At 42.3% G+C, this 24636-nt stretch overlaps 1 protein-coding gene across 3 annotated transcripts in view; it reads left to right on the top strand.

Annotated features, from left to right (window-relative positions):
- DIS3L2 (DIS3 like 3'-5' exoribonuclease 2) overlaps positions 1-11835 on the top strand; it is a 313259-nt gene extending 301424 nt beyond the window's left edge. For all 3 annotated transcript variants that reach the window (XM_068281273.1, XM_068281272.1, XM_068281274.1), the window contains 7 exons: positions 789-972; positions 1157-1243; positions 2314-2461; positions 3591-3721; positions 3934-4038; positions 6016-6117; positions 8864-11835. In XM_068281273.1, the coding sequence (XP_068137374.1) occupies positions 789-972; positions 1157-1243; positions 2314-2461; positions 3591-3721; positions 3934-4038; positions 6016-6117; positions 8864-8962 (856 nt within the window). In that variant the 3' untranslated portion in view covers positions 8963-11835. The remainder of the gene's footprint in view (positions 1-788; positions 973-1156; positions 1244-2313; positions 2462-3590; positions 3722-3933; positions 4039-6015; positions 6118-8863) is intronic.
- Positions 11836-24636: the final 12801 nt, after the last annotated feature.

Genomic DNA, 24636 nt, shown 5'->3' with positions numbered 1-24636 from the left:
TGTGAAGTTAAAATGGTATTTGTCCTTTTGACAGACAGGAAAAAAAGTTGATGAATGGATTTTAGTATCGCATAACAATAGTTGAGTTTCACACCCGAACAAGTATATGCATGTCACACTCCCAGATTATATGCCTGCATCTTGTTTTTCTGGATAGATAAGGATTAGGTTTTAGGGCGCAGGGCAGAGAAAGCATTATCTGGCAAAAAGTATTAAAGGGGCTGTGCCACAGGAACTGAAAGAGAAAAGACTGGGCCCTTTGTCGGCTCTCCTGGCACAGGACTACAATCACTGTGTCTAGAAACGGCTCTGTCTTCCAGATTGTGGATTTGAGTACTGAATCCATATATATCAACTTTATGAGATGATTGAAAGGGGCACTTATTTTGTGGTGCAAAACCCCTTTTTTTTCCTGGCAAAAGATATAGTCTTGTCATTATGTGTCCATCTGAGGGACTCACAATCTTATTCCTACCATTGTCATATGTTCATCATAGTCTGATCAATATAAGGAGAAGCCAGTTAACTTACTTGTATGTTTTCTGGATGTAGGAGGAAACTGGAGTGCTGGAGGAAACCCAAGCAGACATGGGGAGAACATACAAACTCTGTGCATATAGTGGCCTCCTGCAGATAGTGGCATGGCTGGGTTTCATATCCTGCCAATAGTCTTCTGTATTGGACTGCTTGATCATGATAAATATTGACGACTGATCTGTTTTTTGTTTTGACATTTTTATTAAATCAAATTTAACAAATTTATGCTTTTGAACTTTTCTTTATTACAGACTTGTTGAAGAGTTCATGCTTCTTGCAAACATGGCAGTTGCACATAAGATCTATGGCCATTTTCCAGAGGAGGCATTGCTGCGTCGTCACCCACCGCCACAGACCAAGCTGCTGAATGACCTTGTTGAATTCTGTGACCAAATGGGACTTCAGCTTGACTTCACCAATTCCGGCACTTTACATGTGAGATTCTCGGCCTCTTTATTTTTATCTATACATTGCACAAGCCAAAGGAGGTGGGAGGGACAGTTAAAAATACACACAAATCTTTTTATTTCATAATTCTGATACTTATAGCAGATGTTCATACTTACATGTTCCTATAGCTTACATGTTCATGCTTTTCTCCTGATTTCTCTCCCTACAGAAAAGCTTGCATGATCAATTTGGGGACGATGAGTATTCTGCAGCACGTAAAGAAGTTCTGACCAACATGTGCTCCAAACCAATGCAGGCAAGTTTGTGCAAAGGTTTGACTTTGTAATTTGGTGATTTTAAATAACATAAATTCTGATTAATAAGTGTATACCGTTAATGATAAACCACTTGGCTTTTTCTGTTTAATATGTACGGATGGATAGATGGCAGCATTTAGGTCAGTGCGTAAACCTTTTTTTCTAGAATATGCCTTTTATTTAAAAATGTATATTTTGACACAAGGACAGTGCCCCGATTTTTGTCTCTATCATGATCAGTGACATTATCTGTGGAATGCCCTCTCTACCATAATTGCAGTCTGAGGCTCATTTCTGCTGCTTGTTCAAGAGACACTTTCTCATATCCATAATCATTGTATACATTTTCTTCTTATTTCTTGAGAACACCTATACTACTACACACTTTCGAATTAATCGTTTTTTTCCCCTCCCAAAACGGTCTATTGTAGGGACATAGAGACTATGGTAGAAGTTGACCATGTCGGGGATAGTAGACTTCAATAATTCATTGTTCAATGGACGCTGCAGAAAAGGTCACCACTATTTAATCCATAGTACAGTATTAAGCTCCATGGCGGTATAATTATTTCCGGATTTTAGGGTCTTTTTAAAATGTTTCAGACCCTAAAATCATGAGCGCCAGAGTCTCTGCAGCAGCTTAACTCTCACCTCCCTGGGCTGCAGCGCTGCGAATTTACCTCTGTCCTCCGAGTGGCACTGTAACTCTGTAGTGAGATCAATGACGGCGATCTCACCAGAGTGATTCAGAGCCTTGGAAGACAGGAAATAGAATGGCTACCGATGTCTGGATCCCCCGGGAGGTGAGTAAAAACACCCACTGTGTGCTATACTCTGAATTGAGCTGCTGGCGGCTAGCCCAAGCTACACTCGGGATTACTTCCAGGGAGGTTAATAATGATAATAAATTATTTGCTTGGAAAACACTTTTATTTGTTTGTTTGTTTGTTTTTGTCATGAGTGGATATTTAGTAAATAGATTTAAAATAGTGTGTGATAAGAGCATTGTGTCTGAAGGTGCTTTATATGTACACAATGCTGATTTTCTTTTTTTCTTCTCTCTCGGCAGATGGCGGTGTATTTCTGTACAGGAGCGATTAGAGATGAGAGCTTGTTCCATCATTATGCACTGAATGTTCCTCTGTACACACACTTTACATCTCCTATAAGACGCTTTGCTGATATTATTGTTCACCGACTTCTTGCAGCATCACTTGGTGAGTGGACCATCAGGAGAAAGAGCTGTACATTGAGAACTATGCGCATGTGCTCCCTGTTAAATACGAATTTAGTCTGACATAGAATTAATAAGCATGGCAGGTGATTTGTCTACACTGCCTGCATGCTAGATGCAGTTATGTGATGTAGTAACTATTCAAGGAAAGAAAGCCACCATTATAGGCAGACAGCTGGCATTTTTAAAATGGCAGAGATATAGCAGCCTCTGTATTCCTTTTACTTTAGTTTTCATTCTAATATTTTAAATAAAATATAATCATGGTTTCATGAAAGGAAACACGCAGATGTGCTTCAGAAATGTAGATTATACCCAAAATACAGAGCAGCCAGGGCTAAAGCGGCGTTCAATTTTGGGATGACCAACGTGCAGAGTGTTGGCAGTGGGGATTACATTCACCTGTGTGCCCGACCATGTCTTCTCTCCATCACCACCCTGTCTATTGTCTCCATCAAGTAAAATGGGTACCAGGAAAACTGATAAAACATTGGTTAATGTAGCAATATTCTACTACTTCATTCATATAGGTGCCTAACCTTAACCTCTCCTGGAGAACAACTATCCCTAACGTACCCCCCAACATGTGTACAACTGACTTGAGTATATTATTATTTGTGGTTTTATGTAGCATAGAATCGAAAAAACTATAACTGAGAAAGCAAAACATGAGACAGGTCATTGCGGCACATGCTCTTCCCAGCGCTCCGCCTGACCTGGGCGCTGCCATTTACATAATATGTCTATGGTCGTGCAGCAGTGTCACTTGGGTGCCGGCGGTTGCTACGAACTGGAGGAGGGGAGATAGTAATTAACGGTGCCCAGAATATAAGCGGCAGCAGGGTGAGCCGTCATTTGGCTCACCCCTGCGCCAAAGTGACCGGGCGGAGAAGATCCTTGTATGCAGAAAAATGTGTGCTACAGGACATAATCATGTCAGAACACAATGGGCATGTGCAGGTATTAGAGGTGGTCAATAGCTAATAGTTTTAACATATATTTATCATTAATGCATATTTTCTCTAGTTGGTATACACATATTATATAGTCTGCAAAGCTTTCGTAGAATACAATTAATGGTTGTATTGTTTTTCAAATTTTTCCTTTTTCAGGTTGTGGCCCAAAAGTGAAATTGCCTCAGGACGCTATCCAGAAGCAATCAGACCACTGTAATGACCGGAAGACTGCCTCCAAGAGAGTGCAGGAGCTTAGTGCCGAGCTCTTCTTCTCTGTATTGGTGAAGGTAAGGTTCGGAGAGTTATGTGTTTTATTTACCAAAGTCTTTCAGAAACAACAAAATAAAACCTTGCTCCTTATCACTACTTAATTACCCATGCATTTGTTTCTGTTTAACATTATTTTCTATATAGCATGCAAAAAAAATCTCGAGGGCATGCATTATGTAGTCTTACACTGAATTTTTATAGATTTTTAACATTTTTGTTATTTTCGCAGGAATGTGGCCCCTTGGAGTCTGAAGCAATGGTCATGGGTGTATTGAGTGAAGCTTTTGATGTTTTGGTGCTGAGATATGGCGTACAGAAGCGGATCTATTGCAATGTAAGACTTCCCATTGATTACTAATGAAGTACTCCAGGATGGAGGATCAAAAGTACAGGCACCTGCTGCGTAACCTACTTATAACAGATTAGCTAAAACCATGTTTCTTATAAAATGAAGCTTTTAAATATCTGAAACACCACCTTCATGCTGTGCAGTTCAGTCAACCAGTCAGCTCAGTTCAGTTAATTTTAATTAGGGTGTGACTGGTCATGTCCCACAAAACTGTATGGCAGCATCTCACTGTGCTCTGACAATTTGTTCCGCTCTTTCAGTGATGGGTGGGGAGGTTGTTTTGTGTGTAACAGAACACTAATAAAATTGTAACTTTTGAATGTTTAAACTGATAGAGTTAATCTGTAAATTGCACTTTTACCAACTAAAATCCCACCAGTAGATTTTTTTTTATTTTTACTGTTACTGATTTACTGGGATGTTGAGGATTCATATCTGTTAAAGCAAACCCAGGGAGGCTGAAAAAACAAAAGTTAGATACTTAACTAAGAAGAGGGAAGCCTCTGGATCCTCCAGGGGCTTCCCATGTCCTCCTCGACCCTACCGCCACTGGCTGTGACCCTCTTTTAGTTTGTGGGTGCGCTCCCCTTAGTGCACAAGCGTGGCCATACTGTGCCTGGGTTAGTATGGCCACGTCTGTGCAGTAGCACAGAGCTGCTCATGAGCAAGCGGCTTTGGCTTACTGTGCAGGCGCAGCTGCAGTATGGCCATTCTCTGACCACGGGGAGCGCGGCCACAAGAACCCATTGGACAAGCTTTTTCAGATTTGTTCAGAGGGTCCGTGCACAGCAATGTTGGGCTGGAAGAGGTCACAGGAAGCCTCTGGATTATCCAGTGGCTGCCCTCTTCCTAAATATCTAACTCCCACCTCAGATTCATATTTATTAACAGCCAACAAGTCTCCATTTCCCTTTGCAGTTTCTCATTTTTGTTGCTCACAGCAAAATGTTAGCTGTGTTCTTTCTGGTATACTGTACATGCTATATACTTTACATGCAGGGTACCTACCGTAATACTACATGAATCAATTGGACAAACCAGGTTTGTGGCTGCTTGAAATCTGTTTCTTCACAGCTGTCATACAGCTACTCACAAAGTACAGATTCAGTCAGCCAAAATAATTGAGATTGAATTGTGATAGTCTAGTAAAGGGTTAAGGTGTCAGCTAACGATCCAATTTCTAGTGAAAAATCGTTCAAATGATCAGAAATTCTGTTCGGAAGTGAAATCGTTCACTACACCATCAACGAACCAATCTTGACTTCCTATCTATCACAACAAACAAGAAAATCCAATTTTGGGTTCAACGAAAATCCAATCGGACAACTGATTTTATAATTGTATGTAACTGGTTGTAAATAATCTCCGTTGATGGGCACAATCAATCAGATCAGAATTTCTGCTCGCTCCAATGATTTTTTTACTAGAAATTGGACCGTTAGTGGCCACCTTTAGAATGCCTTTTTTGTTTGTATTACTTTGTCCCCATCTGCAAGAATTTTCCTGTCAAGACAAGAAATGTAGAGTTAATCTCCCTAGTAGAGTTGGTCAATAAGGTGTTAGTAATTCTGGCTTGCATGCAAACGTTCCTGTGGATTTTAAATGGCCCTATTTTAAGCTGCATAAAATTTGTAAACACAAAAGCCGCAGCGGTCAATGAACATTTTTTTCTATGAGAAGCAAAATCGTTTAGGCCTTGTAGGTCCAAGGGACAAGGATGTGAGGGGAAAAGGATGTGAGGGGCAAAGCTCTCCATAGAGACAGAGACAGAAGGAAACCGACATTACAACCCTTCTCTACGTATCCAAAACCAGCAAAAAAGCTGAAATTGTGCTTTAACAAATAAACAACTGAAGATGATTTAAAGGAAAGAAAATTTAAAGCAATTACTCTTCCAGACTTTCACACAAGAGAGCGCAATAGGGGACCCCTTATTAAACTGTTCTCTTTTGTGTTCTCTAGGCCTTGCCTCTCGTGAGCTCAAACTTTCAGCAGGTGGGCAAGAAGCCAGAGCTGACTCTGATATGGAAGCCAGAAAAAGAGGGAGACAAACCAGTTATACAGGTAATATTCTATAAGAACATGGACTACAAGGAGGGCTGCTTCCAATAACTTGTTTTCTCTTTCTGTGTAAAACAAAACATTTGGATGGACTTATACTTTAAATATTTAGCATCCGTTTTAAACACACTTGGTTTCCCCTGTGCAACCCCATCTCTATTGAACTAGAGCCTCCTTCCCAAAAGATCTCAAAAATATTTAAAACCCTATTTATTTTCCTAAGCCTATGACATTGCTTAATTATGGCTTACAATGCTTTGAGTTTCCTACACGAAATCAATTAATTTTGTTTTTCACCAGTAGCTGCAGGTCTAAAAGCAGTTAATGAGTTAAGACATTAAGTCTGAACCTCTGTTTATCACACTGGCCTTTGTTACTTTCCACAACATAAGACATTCTAAAGTGCATTGATAACAGGAAGTGTGCAGAAGGGGGTTGTGACATAGATGAGGAGTATTAAGGTATTGTGGCTCTTTCTGTAATGTTACTTTTTCCTTCTTTGTGCAGAGCTTTGTGTTATTGCCACAGTGCATGTGACAAGTTCAATGCTGAACAGTATACTAATGCAAACATTATTTAGCCAAAATGCTTTTTAGTTGTGTATCTATAAATTGACCTTTGTTAGGTGCAAGACTGGTGTTTGAGACTGGTGAAGGATTCAGATATGCAGTTTACTGGATATATAACAGATTAATTGAGCTTCCTTATAGATTGTAGATGCTGCCTTATGATATAACATTCTAGTGGAATGCGCTTATAGGGTTAATATGTCGCTTATATGACCTCTGACTTACTGTGAATAATATACCCAGTAGAGATATGAACATAATGTAAACAAATCCAAACAGTGGTTGGTCAATTTGTAAACAAATAGTGTCACTATGTCCTCGATTCACAAAAGCGTGCTAACTTAGTTAGCACGCCTAAGAGCTTTGGGCTCTACAGTGCTAAGTAGTTAGCACGCCCACAGCTTTTACTCGTAGGTTGTTGCACCGTGCAACATTTCGGGCGCACCCGGTGCGACATTATAGGCGCACCTAGTGCGCCCGTTTTCGCTCCCAGGATATTTGTTTTTTTATACAAATATTTATTGTATTCTTTTTTTTAAATAAATGTATATTTTATTGATATTTTTTTCTTCAACCTTGCCCCCCACCCCACCAGCCAATCAGCGTGATCGGCATGACAGCGGATCGCTTCCCTGCCTCTAGAGGGGACAGCCATGTCACACGGCTGTCCCCATTACAGCGCTTCCATAGGTTGCAGTACTGTACCTAGTACATAGATGGCGGTTTCACTGTCTAACAGTCTCCTAGTGGCAATCGACGCTGGGAGACTGATGGCGGAGGGGAACTCCTTCATTCAAGTGCAGAAGCGCGCTCAGCAGCATGCGCAATCTCCTGCAAAACACCCCCAGGATTGCACGCCGATCGACGTTAGGCAGTCCTGGGTCTGCCGCCACGTCCATGCCGTTTGGCGTGGAGTGCTCCTAAAGAGGTTAAGCCTGGTACACACCTTCAACTTTGGATAATCACTGACCAATTTTACCACCTCCATGTAGTATGAGAGTTTACCTACACAATCTGCTCATACTATTTGAAATCTGTTGATGACACTACATGGCTGTGGTAAAATTAGCCAATCAAAATGGAAGGTGTGTACTAGGCTTTCATTTGAAACATTCTCTTTGCAGGTGTGTGCAGAGAATTGCAGTCAAACAACTGCCTATTTAGAAACCTTGCAGCCATCCCTGTTGGCGAAGTTTGAACATTTTTACCCCCTTGTTTTTAAGTGACCTTGTAATGAGAGAGGATATGAAATCTGTTAAATGTATTCACTTTTTTTAAAATGTTGCCAGTTGCCTGGTTATCTGGCTGATATTTTTGACTTCAGGAGCTGCTCTGACGAAAGTCTGCAAACAGACCTTTAGTCAAAGCAGCTGTGCTGCATACTTGTTCTGGGTCTGTAGCTTAAAATATGAAGCACAGAGTGAGCACATCAAAGTAATTGTCGTAGTTAAAAAGGAAATGGGTATTGCAGTCAGTGTAACTGCCCTTAGACCATTTAGTTAACTGGAAGCAGTAAACTAGAATGCACCGTATAGTTGTTGCTGCTATGGAGAGGAGAGCGCTGCTACTTACTGAAAAGACATGCCTGTTTCCCCAGGAATGTACAGAAGTAGAGCCATATTTGCAAAAAAAGTTCTTTGGCTGCAAGAAAATGTGAGGATGTATAGTGATCCCTGGTACTAAGACTGGATTTTCTGAAAATTGTCCAGTAAGCTTTAAAAGTTGGCAACCCTTTCCTCTCAGACCATAGTAAGGATAAGTGGATTGGCAGTTGTGTGACCGCTGTTGAGTACTTGCACATGGAAATAATGACACAGTAAAGGCTTTCAAACCCTGGTCATCTAATAAATCCAGGTCAGGTTTGCAGAGTCATCATCTTTTCAGCAAGGAGTAGATCAAGGCCCATAGGTGATTAGTCAATCCACCTGAAAATGGTTGGTTTGCGTGTAATTTCATACTTATGGCTTCCTTCAAGAAGAAACGGTGATTGCATTTTTCTTATCAAAGTGCAAAGTTGTAGCCCAAGCAGTGTCCAATTCCAGGAATGTGTTTTGCTGCTGGTTTATCTTTTATTTACTGCAGTCAAATGTTAATGTATAGGACTTATCTGGATCTGTGCAAGGCAGGTCACGCATTTTAATATATTGTTTTAAATATATGTCATTATATCTCTTTTGCAGATAATTGGAATCTTTAGCCTTCTTGATGTGGTTTTGAAGTCCGACAAGGTGCCACTGAAGTATGCAGCAGTAATAAAGAGACCTGGGGCTCAAGTTTGAGAACACTTCTCAGTGGAATTACCCGAAGAGGACCTCATTAGAAATTCAATTTCTGAGCAATACCCAAAGCATTTATCATGATTTTATAGCAGTGACAGTTTGTGTCAGTTTTGAGTGGGATGTATTCCATCCATGGTACAGATTCTGTCATTGAAACTTGCCTTTTTATTTTTTTCTTATGTGATTTTAGGAAAGCATTTTGGGAGTTTTTCTTTTGGGTAGAAACTGTCATGCCATGAACAGGCAACCAGTTGTTTTTAAGCGGTCTTGCAAAGCTTGCTGAGATATTTAGTTTCTCACTGAGTGAGAAGCACCATGGCAATTATTGGGCGTAGGTTTGTTTTATGTTATATTTTTAGTTAGAATTTAATTTGCCATGTTTCCCCCAGTAGCTCCTGGAAGGAAACCAAAATAGTGTGTGACAAGTAGGGATGGTCAATGAGATGCAAATAATTGACGCAAATTTATGCAGTTTGAAAATAGACCAATTGAATTCCGAGATTCGTTTGGTCTATTTTCAAGTGGCATAAATTTACATATAAAATTTTAATCTTAAATCTTGCATTAACTTAAATGATTTGTGTCTCACTGACTTAGTGTCTCTCTGACTATCCCTAGTGATAATGAAATGGACTGATTATTTTTTTAGATTTTTCTTAGCCAATTTTATTTGTTTTATAGACTGGGCTGTTACCAAAGCCTCAAAGTGGGAGGTCCAGATTTTATCTAATTGTTTACATCTCTTAAATCCATTTTAATTTTATTTGCACTAGAAATTGATTTCTTGTATATATGAATTTGCGGGACTTAGTTAATAGGTTGTCTACCAATGACCATTCTGTATTTCCCCAACAGAAAAGTCTACTATGAGATAGACGACTGACTCGCACAAAATGAACAGCTGATATATTCCATAAACGGCAGCTCATTGGACACCAGGACCATCGCCGGCGGCCTTCAGCTGCTGGACTTCGAGCACTGTCTCAGCTTGCGCTACTTAACTAAACCTATTCAGTTGGTGGCGTGGATTGTGTTTCCTGCTGGGTCTCTGCACCCGTAGGCAACACTGAGCTGCCATTCATGGAATAGATCAGCTGTTTGTTTTGTGATGAATTAGCTGCTATCCTATCTGACAGTAGAGGTTTCTGTCAGAGCCACCATTTATAGATGGCCTATTACATGAGAACCAAGTTTGCAAAGATCACAGATCAACACAAACTTATTGAAATGCGATTACATTTGCACAGAGCGAAAAAGTTTGCTGTCATGAAATTCTTACCCTTTGTAAGCGTTATCTAGCTTAGTCTTTAAGTTTCAGTCAGTTGGTTGTTGCCAAGTGGCTGCATACCTGTGAACTGAAGGGATGCGTGCATCAGAAAGGTACCGTACTTTACAGGCTTAAATTGATATGAGACCAAGTTCACCAGAAATTTGCATGTAAATTTAGGATGACCGTTGACACGTATTTCAGCTTGTGAAATATGTCAAGCATTCCCCTAGGTAAGATGTCCTCACAGAAGTATATTTTTGTTTCTTAAAGTGTACCTGAGATGGGGCCACAGCAAAAAAAAATACATACCTGGGGCATCCTCCAGCCCCCTTCGACATGATCTCGCCCACGCCATCCTCTTCTAACTGGCCCCGGCAAATCCTCCAGGTGGCACAGGCGCTGTCTGGCCAGGCGTGCTCTACCCATCTTGCTCCCGTCTGCGCAGAGCGTTCCCAGCGGCGCATGCACAGTTGGCCCCAGAGCGGAGGACTTTCCAATTGCGGGCGAACGGGCAGTCAGAAGAGAACGGTGTGGGAGCGATCAGGCTGGAGGTGGCTGGAGGAAGCCCCAGGTATGTATATATATTTTGCTGTGGCCCCATCTCAGGTTTCCTTTAAAGTGTACCAGAACTAATATTTTACATGATGAGATAAACATTGGGTTCATGTTGTACCAATCCTATCAAGAACTTTTCTGTGTTCCCCTTTTATTTATTTTTCATTGCACAGGTTAATAAACTAGTGTTTTTTTCTATTTAGATGAGACTGTCAGTCTAGCAGTGGAATGCAGCAGTAGCTCTTCTAAAAAGTCATTAGAAGACAAAATCACTTGCATCTGGCTGATCAAATACTCATGATCACAGTGCTGAAAAATGTGAGAGCTGAATGAACCAGATTTTACAACACAGTGACATGGCTGCTGTTATTACAACTGCTGTCTTTAAAGTGTACCTGAGACGGGAGAGACTTTAAAGTGTACCTGAGAGTGGGGAAAAATGTATACATACCTGGGGCTTCCTCCAGCCCCCTCCATGCTCATCGTTCCCTCATTGTCCTGCTCCGCTTCCTGGTTCTTCTGAAACTGGCCACAAAAAGTCCTCCAGTCGGGGCCAGTCAACGCAGGCGTAGTGCAGCCACACGTGCTCCCGCATCTTGCTCCCTTGGATGGGAGCGCTCTGCACCTGCGCAGTAGTGCTGCAATGAAAACTGGTGCTGGAGTGTGACGGGGCAAGCGCGCCCGGCCACGCATGTGCAGTATGCCGTGAACCGGAGGACTTTCCATGGGCTATTTCAGCCCCAGGTATGTATACAATTGTTCCCCCTTTTCATCTCCGGTTAATTTAACTTGAAAAAAAACAATACATTGGGAACGCTCTATATAGCATTAGTACTACTTTATTCAATTATCTCATAATTTTTTCAATTAATTTCAGGTTTGCTTTAAAGAGAGTCTGAAGCCATAATTAAAATGGCTTTTTTGCTTATATATAGCAGGGGCTATCCCGCGGCTGAACGAGGGTCCTTTCGCCTCCAAATCCCCCCCTTGCAAAATCACGACCAACTTGGTCGTAGATTTTGCTACCCCTGTGCGCTTCCGTGTGAGGCAGGGCTATGAGCTGCAGCCCTGCCTAACACGCGTCTATCAGCGGCTGATCTCCGCCTCTCCCCCGCCCCTCTCAGCGCAGGCAGACTGAGAGGGGCGGGGGAGAGGCGGAGATCCGCCGCTGATAGACGCGTGTGAGGCAGGGCTGCAGCTCGTAGCCTTGCCTCACACGGAAGCGCTCCCCGGGCAACACAGGGGGGATTTGGAGGGGAAAGGACCCTTGTTCAGCTGAGGGATAGCGGCGGTTTAGCAGGGGCACACATGCCCCTGCTATATATAAGGAAAAAAGCCATTTTAATTATGGCTTCAGACTCTCTTTAAGGCTAAGCAATTACAACTTTACAAGTCTTCTCAACTATAATAGCAGTTTCTGCCTTATAAGGAACTTATATAACAGCTAGTGGAGCTTTCTTTTTTTTTTAGAGAATGTAAAGTGTTTTGGAATACCTGGAAAATTAACCTGAACAAGAACATTGAAAAGATACCTAAAATATGTCAGAAGCTGCTACCAACTTGCTGTTGCATTATACTGAGACTGGTCTGTATTGCAAACTGTTATCTGTAACCTACAATTCAATAAATTGATCAGCTCTGTGCAAACCTGTCTCCTGGTATCTCATCTTAACAGTAGTGCTATGACGAGGCGTGTAAAGTATTTTCTAATGGGGACAGAATTATGACCCTGTGATATGGTATCTCATGACTATCAGACCATTTACTTTCAGAGTCCTGTACTCTTTACCAATGCCAGCATTCATAGTTGCACAATGGCAATAACCAGCACAATGTGTACATTTGAACATTTGCAGTGCAAATAACATCACGCAGATAATGCCACAAATGTACCTGAATATTCTGATCATACAAGTCCAATTAGATCCTCAAAATTTAAGCCAAATTCAGTAACAAGTGTAGAAAGTGGAAGATATTTTTTACAGCATGATTTACTCATGAGCCACAGTAATTAAATACATTGGTCCTAATTTACTAACACATCTCCAGAGATGTGGATATGGTGGATATGCACTCAGAACTTCCCCTGTACTCTAAAAGATAAGGCACAGTATGAAAACAATCAGGGACATTTTTTTTTTATGCACAGAACCCCCCCCCCCCCCCCCCCCCCCCAAAAAAAAGCACAGAAAATTTATTGGATGAACTTTCATCCCTCTCATTCACTGAGGGGCGGGGAGGAGGCGGAGATTGATTGCAGAGAGGCAGAGCTACAGCTCAAAGCTCTGCCTCTCCAGAGCAGCACGATCTGCGACCTGCAAAGTCGTGAAACTTTGCAGGTCGTTTTCTATATGAAAAAAACATGGCGGCGATTCAGGTGAGGCTATAATGCTAAACATTACATTACATTAACAAAATAGTAAAAAATGAGACTTCAGAGTTTCTTTAAGCAGTTCAGTGTGTCTATTATAAGTCATCCTGAAAACTTGGTCTGGATACATTTAGGTTGTAAACCAATGAGCAATTAGAGTTTTCTTCCATTTAAATGGGCCATATCAGATGATAGTCAACGTTGATGGCCGCTTTGTGAATAGGTTTTTGTGTGATTGCCTTTGCATACAGTATCCACAATGTACTAACTATTTAGCAACCTTCGTCATGTTTCATTATTTACAGGGCAAAGACTATACTCTCATGTCCCTTAACGGCAATAAAAGCAAATCCAGCCCATGATTTACTTATGATATTCCTGCTGAAGATGTTCTGGAGATCTGTGATGGTGTCATAGTAAATTAGCCTGAAACTTACATTCAGCATGTTCAGCTACCACTGTTGACTTTTTTCTATTTTCATTATTAGACTAGATAATCAATATGAATTGACTTTTCAGAGTTTTCTATAGAGACTTTCATTAGAACAAGCATCATATACAGTAGATATATGGTAATTAAATAGCAATATATGTGCAATCTCACGGGTGTAAACTGTTCAAAAAGCAAAAAGGTTATGAGAACAGCTGCATCCCATATAAGGTAAATTATACAATTTTTTTTTTATTGAAACAATTAGTAGATCATTAACCAACATTAAAACAATGGGGGGGGGGGGGGGGGGGTACAATTATTTCAATGGAAGTTGAATACATACAAAGTACACAGCAAGACAAAATACATCCACAAAGTAGTAAGTGCAGTTTAAAGTGGGAAATTGGGGTTGGGTGATGTCGCTGATCTATCAAATTGTTGCACTTAAATTGTGCTAAGTTTTGTCATGCATAACCACACAAAACTTAAAACGGATCAGAGATGAAAAACTATAGCAAAGTAACTTGTCTATATAGCTCATCGAAAGTTTTGATGGTTTACACAGTAAATCTGGTTGCAAACAGCTTCAACAACATATGATTATTTCTTCAATTTAGAGCAGCCATATTCTGCTTGTCATCATTATACAGCCAAGCTGCACTGTATCTCCACCCCTCAGCCTGTGAAAACTCCACTCCCCTCTCCGCTCACATGCCTCTGAAATCTCAGCAGCTCCTGGCTGGTAAAGCTTCCTCCTCCTCCGAGAAAAGCCTCCTTCTCCCCAGACTGAGCTCCCATGAGCACTTGCTACATGGGATTCAGTATGCCTAGTTGCGAGAGGAGCTGTGGGATCGGCTTGTTTAGTTTATAGGGAATTAGGGCATTAAAACAAAAACAAAAAAGCATTTTGCTTTAGGAATGCCCTATAAAATATATTCAAGGGGCACAATTATGAAATGGGTAAACATTTATCTCGGATCCACTTTAAGGCATGATGCACAGAAATACAATCAAGCATGTTCTTGTACACTAATTAATGCCAATTATTTACCCAAGTATTAGTAGTACTAAAGTTAGGTTGCATACACACATCAGACCATAGTCTTTGGAAAGTGAAAGATCACAGACCAATCTTACCCCATTCAATGTAGTATGAGAGCCATATCTACACAGTCTATTCTATGGAGCTGAACTCCCCATCAGAAAAAAATCTTTGCAAGATGCTGCACACACAGATGCTGTACAGACACAAAAGATCAGGATCTGCAAAAAATCCAGTCCTGCAAATTGCATTCATAGTCTATGGGATCTGCAGATCATCATACACACCTTGTTTAACTGACATTCATCTGCAGATCAGACAATCATCTGCAGATCTGAAAATCCATCCTGGTGGATCTGATCTGCAGATCATCTGCAGATGATTGTCTGTTAAACAAGGTGTGTATGATGATCTGCAGATCCCATAGACTATGGATGCAATTTGCAGGAACGGATCTTTGCCAGGAACAGATCTTTTGCAGATACTTTGCTTTTCTGATGGGGAGTTCAGCTCCATAGAACAGACTGTGTAGAAATGCTCTCATACTACATGAAGGGTGGTAAGACTGGTCTGTGATCTTTCATTTTCCAAAGACTATGGTCTGATGTGTGTATGCACCCTAACATCCGTATAAGTTATGTAGATGTAGGCACCACTTGCATGCTAATGTTATGCTTGCCTGGTAATTTTCGTGTTTCTAGTTTTTTGTGCATAAAATGTTATGCATCATTGGGAGCTTCTCACAAAACAATGACTGCTTGGATGGACTACTTAAGACCCCTTGCGCTTTTGACCATACAGTCAAGTCAAGTATATGTAGTCTCCGGTTAACGAACAAGATAGGGACTGTAGGTTTGTTCTTAACCTGAATCCATTTTTAAGTCCTAATATTTCCGTCCCATGTACCTCCTCTGTGCCGCCAGCGTCCTTCTCTGCGCCACCTCTGCCCCCCAAATCATTTAGTGCCTCCTTCTGCCCCCGTCAGGCTCTGTAGAAAGGGGGCAAGAATAGGCAGTGGATTCAGCCCAATGTATTGTAGTTTGAGGGTAACTAGTGTTGTCGTTACCATCGATATGAGACACTAGTAGTCACCTGGCTAGCCATTTCCTTTGAAACCATGTTAAACTACTCTAGCTTCTCTCTGAATACAGTAATCTAGCACTGGTGGTGTCAGAGCCCCCCCTTTTCATCATAAAAGACAGGAGCATGTGGCCCAAGCTTAGTATTTTATTTTCTGTGCACACAAAACATTATTACCTTACTTGGAAGAAATGAATCGCACTAGCTGTATACTGGGAAGGCTGAGTTCATGGTGATTGTAGAGCTGCATGTAATGTGCTCAGAGCAAATAACTAGCCAATAATTAATGAACCTTTTGGATTCAAGTAATACAAGTGTAGCTTCTGCCTTCCAGATCCATTTAAATCTACTTGCAAATCCTGCAAATCTACTTGCGTTTTGATGGTCTAATCACAGGCAGCTATTCCGCAGCGAATCCTAATGATCTGCCGTGTTGTGCAGTGAGTATGTCGGACTCTTTCCTTGTATTTTGCCCATGCCACCCCAGCCTGTCAATGCAATCAGAAGATGTCAGCAGCTGCAGGCATAGCCTGCATGGAAGAACGCTGATTGGGGCACTCCATGTATTAGCCAAGGAAGGGTGTGCAGTGAGCAGCGGTGGCTTTACAAGTAGGAAGACAATGGATAGCTTCTCTGGACAGGAAGACCCTGATTGCGCGCAATGGTATGACGATACGTTCGTATCGGGGAGGGGATCATTTGTATGTCGTGTGTGTTCGTAAGTCGAGAATTATCTGTAAGCCTTACTTCTGGGTAAAATGCAAATTATGAACGGATACTCTTGCGAAGTCACAACGTGAGACACCACTCTGCATCGTGCTTCTCCGACAGGATGCGGCACTTTTGTGAGACACAACGTCAAGGTCCATGTGAAGTGTGAAAAGGACCCTTAAAGAGGAACTGCAGTGAAAGTAATGTAATGGGAAAAAGTGCTTAATTTTTACAATAATTATTTACAGTCATGGCCGAAATTGTTGGCACCCCAGAAATCTTTCTAGAAAATCAAGTATTTCTTACAGAAAACTATTGCAGTAACGCATGTTTGTTATATACATGTTTATTCCCATTGTGTGTATTAGAACAAAACGGGAGGAAAAACAGGAAATTGTACGTAATGCCACACAAAACTCCAAAAATGGTCTGGACAAAATTATTGGCACCCTTTCAAAATTGTGTATAAATAAGATTTTCAAGCATGTGATGCTCCTTTAACTGCTTGCCGACCGCGTCACGTCGATGGGCGTGACCGCGGTGGCAGCCCCAGGACCGCCTAACCCCGATCGGTGTATGGTCCTTGGGGCTCGCAGTGCACGAGATCGCGCTCCTGTTGGTGAGCGGAGTGAAGCTCCGCCTTCAGTCTCCGAGCGCCGATCGCTGCTCGGGAGACTGTTAGACAGAGAAACCACAGTCGCAGATCGCAGCGCTGTACCGGCTGTCCCCCTGGGTCACTAGAGAGCGATCGGCTCTCATAGGCAGAAGCCTATGACAGCCGATCGCCATGATTGGCCAGCTGCGGGGAAGAAGGGAGGTGCACCACAGGTTTTCTCACCTGGAGTGACAAAATGGCTAGAGGCGCCTCTGCACGTGGAGAGATCTTAAAATTGCTGTTGGGAAAAGGCGTCCTTTCAATACGAGAGACCTGGAGCAGTTTGTAAAGGAAGAGTGGTCCAAAATTCCAGGTCAGTAGTGTAAGACGCTTATTGATGGTTATAGGAAGCAATTGATTTCAGTTATTTTTTTCCAAAGTGTGTGCAACCAAATAATAAGTTAAGGGTGGCGATAATTTTGTCCAGGCCATTTTTTGGAGTTTTGTGTGACATTATGTCCAATTAGCTTTTTTTCTCCCTTTTTTGTTTTGTTCCAATACACACAACAGGAATAAACATGTGTATAGCAAAACGTGTTACTGCAATACTCTTTGTGACAAATACTTGATTTTCTGGAGAACATTTTTGGGTGCAAACAATTTTGGCCATGACTGTATAAATGATGTATTTAGTGTTTGCCCATTGTAAAATCTTTCCTCTCCTGGATTTACATTCTGAAATTTATCACATGGCAACATTTTTACTGCTGGCAAGTTATCTTTGTGGAAGGAGATGCTGCTGCTTTTTTCGCAGTTCCCACAGTGTGATGTCAGTACCTAGGTGACATCACACTGTGGGAGGGGTTTCACCACAATATCAGCCACACAGAGCCCCCTGATAATCCGCTACTGAATGGGAGGAAGTTCAGTCCTTGGTTACAGTTACTCTTTAAGTAAACCTGGGATAAAATCTGGATACTTAGCTCAGTCATGTACTTGCACTGAGCATGCACAAATAAGGACTCCCCAGCGCAGTAGAATGAAGTACTTATGCACTGAGGATAAGAAGATTTGTTCTATTGAGCATGCGTGGACTTTACTTATGCACGTCCAGAGTGGATGCACTCATACATGGTGGGAGCGTGGCCACAAGAAACACATTCGACAAGCTCTTGTATGTACACTGCTCAGAAAAATAGAGGGAACACAAAAAGGCATTCTAAAAATGAATGAATGAAATATTCTTATTAAATACTTCGTTTTTTACATAATTGAATGTGCTGACAACAAAATCACACAACTTGTCAATGGAAGTCAAATTTATCAACCCATGGAGGTCTTGATTTGGAGTTGCATTCAAAATTAAAGTTGAAAAAAAAAAAAACACTATAGACTGATCCAACTATGATGTAATGTCCTTAAAACAAGAAAAAATGAGGCTCAGCAGTGTGTGTGGCCTCCACATGCCTTTATGACCTCCCTACAACACCTGGGCATGTATTTTTCTGATGAGGTGGTGGATGGTCTCCAGAGGGACCTCCTCCCAGACCTGGACTAAAGCATCCACCAACTCCTGGACAGTCTGTGGTACAACGTAGCATTGGTGGATGGAGTGAGACATTATGTCCCAGATGTGCTCAGTTGGATTCAGGTCTGGGGAATGGGCGGGCCAGTCCATAGCATCAGTTCCCTGTGCATTGCAGGAACTGCTGACACACTCCAGCCACATGAGGTCTAGCATTGTCTTGCATTAGGAGGAACCCAGGGCCAACCGCACCAGCATACGGTCTCACAAGGGGTCTGAGGAGGTCATCTCAGTACCTAATGGCAGTCGGGCTACCTCTGGTGAGCACATGGAGGGCTGTGCGGCCCCCCAAAAGAATGCCACCCCACACCATTATTGACCCACTGCCAAAACGGTCATACTGGAGGATGTTACAGGCAGCAGAATGTTTTGCATGGCGTCTCCAGATTCTACCACCTCTGTCACGTGCTCAGCATGAACATGCTTTCATCAGTGAAGAGCACAGGGCGCCAGTGGCGAATTTGCCAATCTTGGTGTACTCTTGAAAATGCCAAACATCCTGCATGGTGCTGAGCTGTAAGCACAACCCTTATGTGTTACGTGTGGACGTCGGGCCCTCATAACACCCTAATGGAGTCTGTTTTTGACCGTTTGGGCAGACACATGCACATTTGTGGCCTGTTGGAGGTCATTTTGCAGCGCTCTGACACTACTTCTCCTGTTCCTCCTTGCACAAAGACAGAGGTAGCGCTCCTGCTGTTGGGTTGTTGCCCTCCTAAGGCCTCCTCTACATCTCTTTATGTACTGGCCTGTCTCTTGGTAGAGCCTCCATGCTCTGGACATTATGCTGACAAACACAGCAAACCTTCTTGCCTCAGCCCGCATTGATGTGCCGGCCTGAGCCCAGTGTTGCCAACTCATTCCTTTAATTACTGACACATATAAATCATACAGGTTTTGTGGCTATGTAGATGCAGTTTAGGTACTGATTATGTGTAAGTAGCTCCAGAACCTGCATAACTTAGATGTGTCAGTATTTAAAGGTATGATTTGGCAACCTTGCCTGAGCCACTTGTGGGGACTCTGTCACAAGTAACAACTTAAGTGAAAGCACCACCAGCATTCAAAAGTGACCAAAACATCAGCCAGAAAGCATAGGAACTAAGGAGTGGTCTGTGGTCACCACCTGCAGAACCACTCCTTTACTGGGGATGTCTTGCTAATTGCCTATAATTTCCACCTGTTGTCCATTTGCACAACATCATGTGACATTGATTGTCAATCAGTGTTGCTACCTAAGGCCCTGTTTACACCTAATCAGTCGCTATGCATTTTTTTTTCTTCTTCATAGCAATGCATTGTGAAAAAGATTTCAGTTATAACGCGTTGTGTGAAAGGTGCCATAGGAAAACATGGGACTTACTTTGAAAATCCGTTGACCTTTCAGTTATTACTGAGAGCAACTGATTGTGTAAACGGGGCCTAAGTGGGCAGTTTGATTCTACAGAAGTGTGATTGACTTGGAGTTACATTGGCCTCGATTCATAAAGCATTACCTCATGCGGTAACGCTGAAAACAGCAGACTTTACCGACCACTTAGCAAAATGTCAATTCATAAAGGCTGTTACCGCATGAAAAGCTGACATTACCGACCGACCAGGGAGATAAATTACCGACTTGGCTGCAGTTACCGACAACACATGTCAGCAAATGTCAATTCATAAAGCCTTCAACAAGCGGTAAGCCTGGCGGTAGTTACCGACACCTCTAGTGAGGTGATAACAAGTTACCGACAGCTCTGATGAATGCAAAGTGCAGAGAGCCGAAGTCTGTTTGAGTCATCAGTGGAGAGAGCCAGAGAGCCCTCTGTGTGAATCATTTGAGCAGGCAGGGAAAGACTGTGTGACTCATCTGTCTGAGTCATCAGTGGAGAGAGCCACAGAGCCGTCTGTGTGAGTCATTTCTGCAGGGCAAAGAGAGAATTGAGACACTGCTCTACTCTACCACTCAATGGGCTGCGGTAATTTACCGACCTCCGAGGGCAGCTGGGGAAATCTTTATGAATTAGCACACAGACCGGGAAAATACCGAGTGTGGTATTTTCCCGACAAGATTTTTTTTATCGCACTGCTGTTTAGGAATCGAGGCCAATTTATGTTGTTTAAGTGTTCCCCTTATTTTTCAGCAGTGTATGTATGTATTTGCACAGGTTTTTTTTTGTTTAGTTTTTTTGTGGTGTGCCCTCTCCTAATTTTTCCTATGCCTTGTCCTCTTGCGGGCTGGTATTGCCAAAGCAACTGTCAGCTAGTGTGGGGCTCTGCCATCTAAACAATACTAGGCCATATGTTCAACGAGATATCTTGGCTCAAAAATCTCTACTCTTCCCTCTTGCAGTTTCTCAATGCCTATGTCAAAGACAAGGGGCTCATTCACACTAGGGTAGGTGGGGGTAGCTACCTTGGGTAGCTACCTTGACAACTGTGGAGATGGATCCTGGTCAGGGAGATTTGACTTTTGTGCAATCTTAACCCCTTTTCAATAAGGAGGCTTTTAGATATCTGCTGTCACCTCCCTGAAAGGAGTGGTCAGTTTTCAGACCCAATTGACCATCAGAGATGTCCTAGAAATAATACTTTGTGAGTTCTGACCGGTACCGGAGTTGAACCTAGATCAACTACAATGAAGACACAGAAACAGGTTTGTAGTTGATAACTAGACTGAAGTGTCCTTAGACAGGGTTTATTTTTATACACAAGATTTCATAGTTTGCGCAAACTCAATAGAAGAAAAACCTGACCTAGAAACATTACAGGAAAATTACCGGGGAAATATATGACATTTCTTGCAGGTGTTATTGACAGTTAGGGTGGTATATTCAAAGTTACTTTCGGTTTCATTCGGCCGATGCGGTTAACATTTTCCTGTATACTTGGAGAGATAGGCAAAGATAGAACAGGAAAGCAGAAGTAGGAATGCAGTGTTGCATGACAGGTAGTCTTTAAGCTGTAGCTAGACACAGAGAGAGAAATAGAAGCTTAGGGCTCTTTCACACTACAGGCAGCAAAGGCTAAAACGCTGCGTTTTGGCTGCAGGCGTTTTCAAAGCGTTTTCAAGGCGTTTTAACGCCAATACATTACAATCAATTGTAATGAGAAACGCCGCGGTAGGCCCAGAAAAAGCGCCTGGGAGCGTTGAAACGCAACGCTCCAAAACGCGGCGTTTAGTGTGAATGGTAAAATGAAAGTCTATGGACTTTCTTTTACCTAGGAAAACGCCAACTTCGGCCGTGGCGTTAAAACGCCGAAAAAGCCCTCTGGTATGAAAGGGCCCTAAGTGCATTATACATGGATCCTAAGATGGCTGCAGAAGACAAGATGGCTGACAGTGTATATACTTATGCTTAGAATTCCTTACACTCCCAATGATTAGAAATGACTATTCCCACAAAAGAGTTAAAAGAAAATAAACACCAAATAATACACGCTAATTAAAAAAAAAAGTTTTAATCCTCAAAGTGGCATTGTTTGCAGTTTTGCAGAATTTGAATGTTTGTCATCATTTTACTATGGTCAGACACAGCATTGTGTGGTTAATTTGACACCATGAATGACCTGAACATACCGCTACTGGCACATTGGCTTGAACAGAGATTTCTGTTTCAAAATTTTTATTATTTTCAAATTTTAAGAAGAGACAAAAATATACACTCGGGTATACAAGTAAAATTGTACAATCGAACAAAATCTTCAACTGTGTAGGCATATATAACAGGATTACATAGTGAGTACGGAATCACATGAGTCTTGCCAATGGCCTCTCATTCAATATGTAAAAATTTAAATTCTTAGTGACCCGTAACTCAGTAGAATGCGCCTGCTGTAGGCTATTATCAAACAGTAAAATCCCGGGCTCCTAGGGGCCAACTAGGGAGAATGGAAGGAAGGAGGCAAAGTCAGGAAGAGAAAGAAAGGAAATGAAAAGGAAGAAAGGAGAAGGAAAGAAGACAGGAAGACTGAATCTACCAAAGTCCTATCTGAACAGTACGGTGCAACATTTTAGTTTAATCCCACATATCTCTTCCACGGGTCCCATGTCTTCTGATATTTGTCTATCTTATCATCTAGCACAGCTGCCAGATGTTCTTGTATCATAAAAGTTGTCACTCTTTGTTTTTGAACAGAGATTTCACACAAGATTTTCTGGTTTGGTTTTGCATCAATGAAATGCTGGGGAAATGTGTGTAAAATAGTCCTATCCTCTTCCTGAAGTCTGATAAAATAGTAAATGCTACATTTTGTCATACTACTAGCAGTCTCAAATATTTTTTTTTATCCTTTACGCCTCTGTGATCAGTATCCGTATACTATGAAGATATTGGCAAAATTGTTTATATTGCTAAATATGTAATGAAGTGGCAGACCTACTGTCAGGCGGCAAGAACCAGGTACCTAGCCTTGCAGAGGTTCCACCAGGCCTCCTGCTGTTCCCCCCCCCCCCCCAAGGTGCTGATTCTCCCCCACTTAGGTCCCCGTACATGTGCTTCTCCTCTGTGTTAGTCTTCCTGCAATACTCGCGTGGCCCCAATCCAGTCCAACCTCGCCGATCTACTGCAGGCTGCTCAGCTCCGGTCACCAGTTACTTCCATCCATGCTGATGCCATTAAAGGGAACCTAAAATGAGAAGGATATGGATTTTTCCTTTTAAAATAATACCCATTGCCTGACTCTCCTGCTAATCCTGTGTCTCTAATACTTTTAGCCACAGCCCCTCAACAAGCATGCAGATAAAGTTCTCTAAATGAAGTCAGACTGGATTAGCTGCATACTTGTTTCAGGTGTGTGATTCAGCCACTACTGCAACCAAAGAGATCAGCAGGACTGCCAAGCAACTGGTATTGTTTAAAAGGAAACATCCATATCCCTCTCTGTTAAGGTTACCTTTAAAGCGGTATAAAACTCTGACATAATATTCAATAAAAACATGTTTTCCTACGTTTTATATCCCATACAGTTATCATATTTGCTTTTGTGCATAAGTATTATTATTAATTTAGAAATTACAAGTTCTCAAAGCACACATTTTTGCTCTGAGAGCGGACATTGCGTTATATTCATAACTGGTGTATTCATACTGTAATGTACCCAGAAATGCTTTCTGAGTATCTGTCTGTGTTCTGGAGTGTCTGAATTGCCAGAGAATGTTTACATTCCTCACTTGATACAATTAAGTAAACACAAGATAATGTTATCTCCAGCTCGGATGCGTCCAGCTTTCCATGCAGGGAGCTTGTAAGTCCTGTGTTTAACTAGTTGAATGCTGTTCTAGTGGGAAAAAATGGTGGTAGTATATAATATGCTGTAAATAATCTTTTAGAGCAAAGAAGAAATTTCATACCGGTTTAAGGGGCGCAGGCCGGAATTAACCATGGACCTGGAGTGCTAAGCTCTTCTGCTTAGCGTACCATCACCATGGTTACTTCGGGTCTGCGTCCCATGACGTCAGCATGGACGGAAGTAACTGGTGACCGGAGCTGAGCTGCTTGCAGGAGATCGGTGAGGTTCTGCCCCGTATTGGGGCCACGTGTGTTATGGCAGCAGGTGGCCATGGAGGCGGAGCACAGGGAAGGGGATGGGGTGGCACAGGTGGTGAAACAGACAGGACACGGGGGCCAAGAGATAGCACAGGGTTTATAGAGGAGACACTGGGGACAAGAGGTGGCATAGGAGGCACAGAGGGACATAGGGGACACATTGGGACAAGAGGGGCACAAGAGGCACAGGGGAAACATAAGGGATACAGGAGGACAAGAGGTGGCAGGGGGGAACAGAGGAGCACAAAATATGGCACAGGGGGACAAGAGGAGGCACAGGGGGAAGAAGAGGGTTCATGGGGACAAAATGTGGCACAGTGGTAACAAAGGGGACACTGGCAAGAGGTGGCACAGGGTGAACATAGGGGACACAGAGTGGCAATAGGTGGCACAGGGGGAGCAGAGGACCACAAGAGGTGGCACAGAGGGACGAGGGGGTACATAGTGGACACATTGGGACAAGAGGTGGCACAGAGGGGCACAAGAAGAGGCACGGGGAAC

The sequence above is a fragment of the Hyperolius riggenbachi genome, chromosome 4, assembly GCF_040937935.1.
Source record: "Hyperolius riggenbachi isolate aHypRig1 chromosome 4, aHypRig1.pri, whole genome shotgun sequence".
Taxonomy (NCBI): domain Eukaryota; kingdom Metazoa; phylum Chordata; class Amphibia; order Anura; family Hyperoliidae; genus Hyperolius; species Hyperolius riggenbachi.
Note: the sequence above shows the minus strand (reverse complement) of the source record. Positions and strands in the feature narration are given on the sequence as shown.